At 35.1% G+C, this 12,141-nt stretch overlaps 2 protein-coding genes across 3 annotated transcripts; both read right to left on the bottom strand.

Moving 5' to 3' along the window:
* Nucleotides 1-2,219: 2,219 nt before the first annotated feature.
* On the bottom strand, nt 2,220-5,367 carry LOC106748857 (cytoplasmic tRNA 2-thiolation protein 2). Its single transcript, XM_014627761.1, has 3 exons — nt 5,135-5,367; nt 4,764-5,038; nt 2,220-4,678 (listed from the first exon to the last, which is right to left on the bottom strand). The coding sequence occupies exons 1-3, from the start codon at nt 5,206-5,208 to the stop codon at nt 3,603-3,605; spliced, it is 1,425 nt and encodes a 474-aa protein (XP_014483247.1). The 5' UTR covers nt 5,209-5,367; the 3' UTR covers nt 2,220-3,602.
* A 2,329-nt stretch (nt 5,368-7,696) lies between these two features.
* On the bottom strand, nt 7,697-12,141 carry LOC106748952 (lysosomal acid phosphatase-like). 2 transcript variants are annotated; one of them, XM_014627918.1, is made up of 7 exons: nt 11,633-12,141; nt 10,659-10,804; nt 10,125-10,220; nt 9,608-9,847; nt 9,185-9,491; nt 8,841-9,046; nt 7,697-8,512 (listed from the first exon to the last, which is right to left on the bottom strand). In XM_014627918.1, exons 2-7 carry the CDS (start codon nt 10,764-10,766, stop codon nt 8,369-8,371), a joined length of 1,101 nt encoding a protein of 366 aa, XP_014483404.1. In that variant the 5' UTR covers nt 10,767-10,804; nt 11,633-12,141; the 3' UTR covers nt 7,697-8,368. The 2 variants fall into 2 exon arrangements, with proteins under 2 accessions (XP_014483404.1, XP_014483412.1); XM_014627926.1 differs by having other exon boundaries at nt 9,185-9,461.

Genomic DNA, 12,141 nt, shown 5'->3' with positions numbered 1-12,141 from the left:
CTTTTTTGTTTGAAATAGTGAAATTTAATTTTATATTGAGATTTTATTCAATGCTGCAAATATTATAAAATGTAATTACTGCATTAAATTGGAAAATATTGTAAGTTTTAATTTTAATTTTAAATATCGAAATAATTCTGCAATAATACTGCAAAAAAATTCCGAATTGAATTTGTTTAATTTTAGACAAATATCATTTTGAAATTTAATTTAGATAAAACTATTGCGTTATGATGAATCATCTTAGCGCAATAATTGAGAAATTTTTCGTCTCATGATGCCATTATTATACAATGTCTAGACAAGTGTGCTATTAGGGTAATTCAAAGATGTTTTAATGAATATAATTTATTAGAGGTAAATAGAGTATGTGAAATAAGCAAATATTTAAAGAATTAAATAAAGATTCTCTTCCTAATTTTTTATTTCAATTTTTTTAAATATTAGTTTAATAATGCTGCATGTATTTACGAATAGATATTTAAAATTCAAGAATTTCAGATTCTGTACACAATGTAACAAAATTAAACAGAAATAAACAAAAACGATATTACCAGGTGAAATAAAGATCACATTTAAAGTAGACTCAAACAAAGTTGACTCAAAGAGCATTATTAGACATAAAAATTAACACTTGCGAGATTTATATTAGATTCTAAGGTTGATGTAAATTATTTCAGATCTTTGATTAAAAACATAATTACAGATTCATATTCATGGGCTTTATTCATATTTGATTGTCCGGATCAATGTTTCTTATATGAAATAATTTGATAAATACAGATACAGGTTGATGAATAATCAGAGATACATAAAGCTATAATTATTTGTCAAATGATAACGAATTATGAATGCCGGTCTACATTTCGACTCGGGTATCTTCTTGTTCTCGGTAAGGTTATAGAATACCTGTTCAAATTCGCTGGACATTCGCTGTATAATAAAAGACTTGACATACTTTGTAACACATGATGTATCGTTGTCCATCGTCCCAGCTTCCAGCGTCATCCGTCTCGGTTTCCCGATTTCAGCACCCGATCTCCCAAATGCTCCGAATACTTCATCGCACGAAACGTCCAAAAACATTAGCAAAAACGGACAACCGTTATCGTCCGGTAACGAGCAGCACGTACGTTCGGTAGCCAAGCAATTAAAACAATCGACACGAACGAAATATACCGGACGTTCGAGCCAAACTTACTGTCGTGTGTGGAGCACTTTTTCGAGCGAGCCGTTATGTTTCAAGATGGCGAACGTTTTGCACACGTCTCGATTTCCCGCGTCGTATCACGGACTACGCTGATTGGCCCATTGAATTAGCGACGTCAGGACCAATCGCAGGACGCTGTTGGACATGGACAAACATTTGATTCATTCGTTAAGTATCTCAAGAAGAACGCATTCCTGTGTGTGTCGCGAAAAGTACCTTCGAATGCCGTGAGCCTTTCCGAGACGGAGCCCAGAGAGGGTGCGTATAAATCATCTCTAAAACTTTAGCCGCGGACAAAAACTTTGTTAAACGGGGTGAACATAAATCATCGAGTCGCAAGAAATCGACCGAGTTTCCCCTCAAAAGCGGCTAAAGATAATTGATATACGGTCGAGCATTGCGAAACGCTAATTAGAGGCGGCGTTTATCAATCTACGCGCACCCACTCCGATGCAACGCGATTGACGGACAAACGGTCTGTCTTTCGTGGGCGGATATCCTGAAATTCAGGATTGATGCAGGCTTCCGCGCGAACAACCACTGCAATTTGCTCGTACCTGTTTCTGACCGTAAGAAGAAAACGCGGAGGGACTCTCTTCATTTTTCTTATCGCGCAAATTAGAAGGAATCAGGCGATCCGCGAATGTCGCGCAGAAAAATCCTTGTGTCGATACGCTCGGCAACTCGTCCTCAAAGCGCGATTCGTCTCTCAGGATGATGAGAAGAACCTTCAGCGAGAAATCACACATAACGAGCGGTCACGGATGATTCGAAGCTATTTGTCGCTGAGGTAATTTCAAACAATCGGTGTACAATAACATATATTTATCGGTGTATAATAACGTATATATAAAAATCATTCAATCTCGATGAATCAACTGTAACTGACAAATTAATAATAACTAATAATAAATTAATAATAATTTAATAATCATTTGACATACATGACAAAATTCGGGACAACAACGGGAGAGAGATGTCTGTAGATTTGATAATTTTATTGGTTTTATGCAAAATTATACACTAATATATACAATTGATAGTGTAAAATATAATTTTATCGAATTCGCTATTCTACCACACAGTAATATATCAGGTTAAATAAATAAACACCGCAAATAACCACTTCCGTTTATATATTTTCTGTCAATTAGCTAAATGGCTAATTATTGATATTAAATAAGAGGTTCTCGGTGGAACAATATACGCGAAATATCTACGCTAAAATCAATTCGGATTACGTTTACAGCGCTCCCTTCTTCGTGATAACATTCGAGAAAATTAGCGACAAAATACAAAGAAATTTTAATGTGTTTTCATCTCAAGTAGGAGAAACGTTAGAATCAAAACTAATCGATACAGATAAAATAAAATAGATAACAGTTCGAGGATAGCAAAATTAAATCATGAATTTTGAAATTGAAGAATTCAATATATAAACTTTATGTGTAACATATTATGGTGTATCGACAGTTACTCTGCCCGTGCGACAAAATACAGAAAAGAAAAGAACAAAGACCAAAGTAACTTATCCTTGCCAAATAAATTACTGGCGTTTTTCGAACACTATCGGGAAACTCGGAGCTTCATTATCGAACCGCCATAGTCCGCCTCGGCGTGTAGCCTTTCCTCGAATTCTTAGAGAGCCCGATGAGTTGACCGAGGGATCCTCGTTACGGTTATTTACCGAAGACCGATACTGATTAATTCCAAACCATTCCCTCGGTCCTTCGCTCCCCTCCTCTTCCTCCCGTTCCCCTCCGAATTCCGCGAGCATAGTCTGTATTCAACCCCCGATCGTCATCCTCAATCTTGCTCTCCGGCCTTCACCTATTCGGTGTTGCGATCGATAGACTGAGAGCTACATTCGCATGTTTCGTACAAACGTAATAAGACGCGAGGACATTTCAGAAAGAATTCCCGAAAGGATTTCACCCCCTGATTCTCGTGTAACACATGGCGTAAATAAACCGAGCGGCCTCAATCGAACGTATTTTCCTTTGTTAGGCGAGAACCTAAATTAGATCACCTAAATTAGATCACGTACAAAATTTTCCGTAATTTCCAGAAAATACTGAAAAAAGCTCCGTTATATTTATATATTTTCGAAAGTTTGCGAAAGTCCCAGCAACTTAAATAGGTAAATAAAAATAGAGCTTATATTTTTTTGTTCTCCTAATAATAAGAAAAGCTATACTAATCAAATAATTCAATATTGACAGTATTTTTTTTTAATTCGGTAAAGTAACTTCGCAAATGATTAACTTTTCGTCATACTGAATTTATTCACATTACAAAAAGAGATATTAGTAGTTTTAGCATTTCTATTTGATCAGATAATATTAAATTGGGAAATGATATTCTTCTGTTAATACTAATTTCTATTGTTCATTTATATTAAAAAATCGCTAATATCCTCTTTCATTTTTTTTAAAGCCAATCTTTGTTGAACAGCGAACAATAACGATGCTGGCAATCTGCTTAAAAGATTTGAATTCCGAAATATCAATTGACAACTGTAACATAAACATTTCTGTACATCTTCCGTAGTCAACTGACCCATTTTACCGTTCATGCAACCACACTGACTGCTATTATTGTTACAACACTTTTGATTATTCGACAGACATTGACTCGTTCGATCCGATTTCTTGTCACTAAACGATTCGTTTTCTTTATCAGTAACGGAAGTCCTTGCGTTGAAATATTTAGAAGATACTAGACTAGAAACTTCTATTGCTTTCATAGCAGTGACATTGTTTTCAGAAGACACAGAATCCAAACTTGCATCGCACAAAACACAATTTTCCATATCCTGATTGTCCTTGTTATTCCGCGCACTTACTTTCTCAGCCGTGCGCATTATAGTGGATATTGTGCTGGAAAATTGTGACTCCATTCCCATAATGAAGTTATACGTCAAAGCCTGTATGGAAGTTGCTGGCTGTGTTGTCACATTGATCTTTTTTGATTTAATAGGATTCAGCGAATGACACTGAGAATAATACATCATTTCCTGCTGTGTAAAATCTCTCATCGGTTTGAGTATCTTGATATCTGTGCATCGAGTATCGCAAAAAGTTGCAAGTGTAGAAAGTTGTGCACCTCGTCCTAAACATATATTTCCAAGAACTTTTGTGGCAATGTCCATAGTAGAATCTGCTACAAACACCTTGTTGCAATTAAGTTTCCGAGCTGCAGATAGTAGCAATTTTCGACGTAATTGTTCAAGTAAGTCTGTTCTTGAAGTATTGTCTGGCAAATTGGTCAATATCTCATGTAGCTGTTCATCATTGTTGTCCTTTACCAGCTGATTATCGAATTGTCTTATATCTAATGTGTCATCTTTGTTTAAAACTTGGCTCAGTGATACAATATAGTAGGCAAATCCAAAATTCTTTGTTTGTTCAGCAATTTTACATTGTAGGCTATTTCTATCTTCATCTGTTATTTCATTTGGTAGAGCATCTATGTCAGAGAAGTAAGATAGTTTTATGCAACCTCTCTGCAAAACTAAGTATAATATAAAATTATTCATTTATATAATACTTACCATCTATATATAAAACTGTTGTCTTGAAGATGAGTTTCTTATGAGTTGACTCATTCATACCAGTTTTAATCAGGTGTAAAAGTACGGTAGAATTCAATTCACCTGAGTGATCAACTAGTATTGAATCACCATGACGGATGATTTTGGATTTACCAAGTGCTGCTCTAAATTTATGATTTGTGGCAGTTAGAAAACACATATTACAATAACCATTCTGACCGAGCAGTAGAACATCAACATCTTTTATCCGGCATTTTCTGCATACTTTGATATCTCTATCAGAAGTAATGAGAATATGTAAATGCTTATATGTTAAAACTAATCATTAACATGCTGTTTTCTTCTATTTTACTTGTCATAACTATACTTACATTAATGAGTCTTTCGTATTTTTTGGTATCTCATCATCATTACTATTACATCTGTAACCATTCAGTGAACACATTTTCTGTTTTACAGCTTGTCAAGGTCAAAGTTTCTCGAGAACTAATTATTTGTCAACACAGTCGCAAAAGTATTTTCTAACCTAACAATGGAAACACCACACATGATACGTTGGCGATGGTTATATCATCGACAACATATTGTTAAAGAACGCTGACGCAGAATTAGATTGGCTGAAAAGTTTCGTTGGACGCTGGCGCCCTCTCAGAAATATCACGACAGGGTGGCCGTCGCGTCACTTTTCCTCAGGAAAGAAAACGCAAAAGCAGAGAGAGAGAAACATGAAAACAGCCATCCCGTAAGAATTTCAGGAGAGGCATTTTCCGACGCGTCACCTGAGAAAGTACATCTGAACTTCCTCGGTTAAACGTTCTTTCCAGCTGTAACGGTAAAATCGTTTGGTTCGTGTCCGTTCTATTTCCACACGATAAGTGTAGAACTCATACAACGTAAAATGACTGTGCACACGTTTAATTCTTATGATAGTTATTTTTTATTAAGGCAATGACCACACGATCATTTTAACATCTAACACAGTTTCAACAGGTGCGTTCAAATGGACTCTGAATTCTGGTATGCATTTAGAAACATTACATTGAGGGTAAAGTGGCATTTAATTGATTAATTATGATAAAGAAATCTTTGTTCTTTTTGTACCGATTGGTCAATTAAAAGCTATTCTACCTTCAGTGAGATATTTCTGAACGCAACCCAAAATTTTTGTTCCCGGCATGTTTTCGTATCTCTTGTCCAGCAATCGGAAAGTCTCTCCCTATTGGTCGTCTGAAGGTGCCGTATGCTTTAGGGAGTCGATCGTGTATCTCGAAACGTAGCGAGAATTATAAAGTGAGCAATTCATTAGAATATTTATAATTCCATTGCTCAACATCTAGTGAATTTGCTCATTTTGCAATTCTCACTACGCGTTTTGAGATACACAATCGACCCTCAGGAAACAACGCAAAATTATCGTGAATTTGGCATAGTCACGTGACATCTTTCAAATAGTTAAGCACAGTGACTTTCAGTTACGGAATGGCTCATTCGCGGTAGTACAGGTACGTTCAAGCTGTTCTGTATTTCTTGAGATTTCAATCGCCTAAAGTGAGTTCCACGTAAATTATGTTGGGAATGACGGAAATGAGTTCCACGCGTTCGTCGCGATGAAATTCCGTGAAATAATACAGCTATTCGAAGTTCGAAATGCTATCTTTTTTCGACTCGCTCAACGAATCTCGTGCTGCCGGGAGTGCCGAAAGTAAATATCGTGTGTCGGCCAAATATTGTTCAATATCTCTTGCAAGCAAAAGTCTCATATTACGGATCGTCGAGAGTAGCGAGTGAAGTTGTTGCGCATCTATATTTCGAGAATCGTAATCGTCAAGATTCACGATACAATGTTCGGTAGTGGAACGAATCATGTCGGACAGTGCAAATTCGTAGAACCATTCTGTGTTTCTTACCATCTCAACTCGTCGACGCCGAATCTCGTGTTCGAATCATCATCGGGAACCGGAAGCAAGTTTGTCACAATAAGATATCGTTAAGTAAGTACTCAAAGTATATTGAAGTGAAGAGAGGGAACTAAAGTAAAGTGAAAAGTAAAGTGAAAATTTCGATAAATAAATCTTGAGAAATGTCGAGTGAAATTTGGTGTGGGATAAAAGAAACTTGTTAATTATAATAACGCAATATTAATTGCACGATCTATTGTTATCCAGTCTTATAAAATCGATACTATTAATATAAAATTTATAATCATATGAGTTAAAAATTTATAATCATATGAGTTAACCATTCCGATATTTCTAACGAACACTTAGACAATTACTCGGAAATAGCAATACCCCCCAATTATTCTCTAACCCAATTTGAATCTCAATGTTAGTTGTTAAATTTTATCTTGATTTAAGTAGTATTCCATCGACGCATCAAGTGTACACGCGTTTGATATTCCCGCCACCAGAGTGCGCAACGTGTCGCATGCAATGCTTCTTATGCGATTAAATGTTGTGTTATAAGTATAATATAACGAGAGAAGAATCACGATTGTTCGTCGATGATGAAGTTGTTCATAAGATTGTTTAGATATCCACGTTCGTATTAATTAGAACTATTATTAGAAGAAATTTTTTATCGTATTTATAGGATTACTTTCATTTTTCATTTTTACAATAGATTTTTATATTATAGATATAAATATAAATATGATCTTACCAGATGCTAATGATATGGCAACTTTTTATTAACATTTATTGTCAAATAACAGCTTTGATGACATTCTATGCGAAAATACATATTTGACACACTTCATTATGTAAATCTCCGATAATCGTGCTATCATTTCGATACGTTAATATTTATCGAATATTAAATATTTTTTAATTATGAGATTCGATGTGTAGAGTAAAAATAGTAATTTCCATGATTTGTGTATAAAAATTAGTGAAAAGTGTCAACGTATTGAAGATTAATATCACTTATTAAATTATTATTAAATTATTATAAATCTGGGATGCGGAATGTATAAAATGAAAAACTATTAAGTGTGTGTGACACTAACGATATATTACAATTTTTACATGTATTTTATTTACATGTAAAAATTGTGATATGTCGTTAATCTCACACACGCACACATTAAGTGCACACACATTTAATAGTTTTTCATATTGTACATTCCACATGCCAGATTTATAATAATTTAATAATAATTTAATAATTGATATTATTCTTCAGTATCAGAGATTTATACAATGAGTGTACGTATACATGTGTACGAATACGTATAATACGGATTTTTGCACAGAATGTTATCAAAGCTGTTATCTGACAAAATGCTAATAAAATGCCTTATCATCGGCATTTGATAAGATCAGATCCTATATAAGACCTATCATGTGTATGTATAGTTGGTACAATAAAAGTTACAACACTTTTTGATGAATTTCGCAACACTTTCGATGTCCAATAGGAGAATTTGTTTTTTAATAATTCTCAAGAAATACATTTTTTTATTGAACGCGAATTGTATTGCGAAATTCATCGAAAGAAAAGCGTTGCCACTTTTATTATATCGACAGTATTATTTAAAAGCTACTTTCAACAACATCTATATATACATGGTGAAAATATTATAGTAAAAATTACTACAAAATTTTTCATATTGTACATTCCGCATCCCAGTTATCCGGGATCACTTTGTGCCACGTTTGCTTCAGGCTCTGCAATAAACAAGGATTCGCACAGTTGGGAATTTCCATAAAAGATGCGACTTTTTTTTCCGTACTACTTAAATATAAAATCTGCAATAATAACAGGAAAAATAGCATTAGTACAGAATAATATGTAAATGCACACAATACTCTATCGCTATAATTCGAATTTTTACAGAATACTTTCTGAACAATTCTCGTAATTATACTGTTGCTAATCAAGCGTAATTTTTAGTAATTATATTTCATGGATTACTCAGACTTGCTTTAATCTGTAAAGACATACAGAATAACGAAATGTAACCAATAATCTCATAACGCGAAATATTCTGAAAGTAATAAAAACATTTCCCGGTCGCTGATATGATCGATAAATTACTTCGTAAACTTAAACATTATAATAGTATCATGATTCCACCTTCACTTCCTGACTTTGGTTATCGGTGCAATGCAACTCAAAAATGAGCGTCGCTCCAAAATCTGGTTTACTTATATTCATAAATTCCATTGTTCTCATTACGTTGATGATCGTTATGTCGGAAACGAAATAAAAATATGCCCGTCTCGGCTTCGGGCCAATCTTCGTCTCTTCCATATGTTGTAAGATTTTCTTTAGCAACGGACCTGCAAATATCGGAAGATTTTTATGATATTTAGCTTATATGCATTAGCAAATAGGATCTCGCGATACAAAGTGAAAAATACATCTTCGCGGCGATATCGCGAATGTTTCTCGTCATTTAGATAACACTATTATCGAACCTCCTCGAAGACGTTTTTGAATAATGTCGTCGGTGAAAAGATTATAGCTGCGAATAGACATTTCACGCATCTCATTATTATACAAATTTTGCGTCCAGATGGGAAGTTTTAGTCCGTGTTGCTCTTCGATCTGGAGAGTATCGTAAAGATACGAGACATCGAGGATCGTGCTTATATTCTTTCCGGTGTATTTTGTCAGTTTCTTGTAATATTCAGCCATCTTCGCGCTCGATCTTTTCTCCTCTTTTAGAAAGGCTTGTTTCAAAGCCTCCTCCAGCTGCGGACATGGTGCTTTCACTGATAAAAACTACAATAATATCGTCTTGAAAAAAAAAAGTTTTCTTCACATGCCTACTACTTGTCATTTATGCTTATGTCTTCGCCTTGCGATTGTTAAATTGAAAATCCAACCGGTGATCGTACCTTGTCTATTTCCTTTGGTATCGTATACACAGGAATAGGCGTCCATTTCAAATTGGGCGTGAATATATCCTCGTGACTTGGTGAGAACAACCCCGCGAGTAACGTTTGTGCCGACATAATGCTCCGTTCTTCAGAGGCGCTAAATACCATCGTGTTTACATTTTCGTATTTCTTACCGATTATCGCGCCGTAATCCTCGCGAATCCATTGAGCTATAGTGTAAATTCGCAGCATTCCTTTCTGAAAACAAATTTTGCAGTCGATAATGCACGATACTTCATTATTCGTGCTCAGTTGTACGTCTTACAAATGATACCCTTTGTGCACAATGACGAGATTTAATTTACAACGAATGTCGAAATACTTGTACACATATATCTTATCTCAAGATATATGTTATATATATTGTGTTTCTTGATTATATTTTCCTTAGCTGATTCTATTTCAATTTACTTGGACACTTTGTATACATGGGATATCGATTTTTAACGGTATTTATTACGTATGTCACTCGAACCTTGGTTAAAGCACCCCGGCCACCGGGCCAAGTGTAATTTATGTGAGGGTCTTTAGGGTAAGTCTCCACGGGATTTCGGTCACCGTGACGAATTATCTACCAAAAAGATAAGATTATTTTCATATGAGGAAATCTATAAGTGGCGCAATTTCATCATGCTGCCTCTTATTTATAAAATTTTCAACTAGCTCGAAATCTTCTAGCGAATTTCATACTAGATATATGTATAATAATAATATCGTGTGGGTCAGTCGTAAACAACTTTCCACGAAAAACAGTGTCTTCGAAGAATGTGTACCTATTTCTGAAGGCATGCGAGAAGAATCGATGAAACTATTCATTAGATAAAAATGTAAGCTATCATTAATAGTAACGTATATATTATAAAATCATACTCTACTGTGAAACGTTTCGCGTACTTTTAGAAAGGGAGGAAAGAAGACAGAAATTATATATGACTTAACCTGATAGACCAACATAATGTACAAGCAATATGTAATGTAATGGAATAATTGCTGTCAATGCATTACTTACGAATATCACTTGCTGCAACGTGTCATGCTTTGGAATAGGATTTGCGAATTTTACATACGTTATTAGCATGCACCCGATCAAACTCCCGAATACAACTGTTCCTTGCATCTTATCTATTCGCTCAATTAAAGGTTTTCTATAAGGATCTGTAATTTTGAGTCAGTCTAAGTACGCAGTGAGTAAGTGCACACATTGCCTATAATATATGTGGTAGGTGCGGGAATGTTGGTGTCTATAAAATATCTAGTCATTATCATTTCAAAAGACGGTATATGCGCGTATGTCGCTCGAAGAGCGATGATGATGAAGTATTATTATTTACTCTGATATGAAAATTTTGAGAAATTACCATTAGAAAATGAGTGAGTAGAATGCAATCATATGCTAAAAATGGTGGTATATACAATGCTCAACCTACATATAAAGAGAAGTCGTAGAGATAAATATTTTTGTATGCAATTTGCACACTTAAAATTGTGAACTCATTCGCCCAACATCTATGCGCATATTTACCCTATATACAGGACAAGAGGAGCATTTTGAATTATATTCTTTTCTGTTAAATTACAACGAATTGGGACAACGATTTAAAACTTTATGTTTGTTTGGATTTTGAATTTAGTTTAATCAAGAGTTTAACTAAATAAATATATTATTGTTTCAAGTACAAGCCTTTTTATTATTTATTTATTTGTAATAAAACGTAGGAACACGAGGATGGCGTACTGGTCTACAGTGCTAGCGGTCCCGGGGTTCGATAAAAGCGACGAGACCTACGACAACCGAGAGTATCTTTGCCAAGAGAACTTCTAAAATTAATATGCCGTTCGGAACCGGCATTAAACTGTAGGTTACATAAATCTATATATCAACGTACGCACCACGGGCATATGAGAGAGATCACTGCGCAATATGGATACAGGTAATAGGACTGAGAAGAATAGAACGTAGAATGTTAAAGTCCGTATACTTACCCTTATTGATGATTCTATTCCACCGATCAACGGCACTAACACTGACTACTTTATCATCGAATTAGCCTCTTTACTATTATTGATCTTATTGATGTTTGACTTGAAGATTTTGCAATCTCTATATATTTGATCTTCTTTGTATGCACTGAAGCACTGAACAGCTTTCGCTTTATTTAATTTGGCCTCCGTATTAGCGCTGCGTCTTTTGTGGATTTATTTCCGATGTTTCATGAACATTTCAGTTCATGTCTTTAGAGTGAAGCGCGACTTGAGATTGTCTTACTTCTCTTTACAAGAGTCTTATTTCTCTTTACAAGCTTAATTAATTCGACGAGTTTCATTCCTAGATTGCTTTGTCTATGTAGGAAGTCGGAGAAACAATGCGGCTTAATTGGCCGGTAATCGTAACACGTAGTCCGCACATGGATGCCTCCGTTCGTATGCGGTGGTGGAATTCGTCGTTTGGTATCGCGGCGAATTAGTCGGCGAACGTATCTCAGGTGAGAGAC

This window comes from Dinoponera quadriceps, unplaced genomic scaffold, assembly GCF_001313825.1.
Source record: "Dinoponera quadriceps isolate SergipeBrazil2010 unplaced genomic scaffold, ASM131382v1 scaffold37, whole genome shotgun sequence".
Classification (NCBI taxonomy): domain Eukaryota; kingdom Metazoa; phylum Arthropoda; class Insecta; order Hymenoptera; family Formicidae; genus Dinoponera; species Dinoponera quadriceps.
This window is presented reverse-complemented; position numbering and strand designations above follow the sequence as displayed.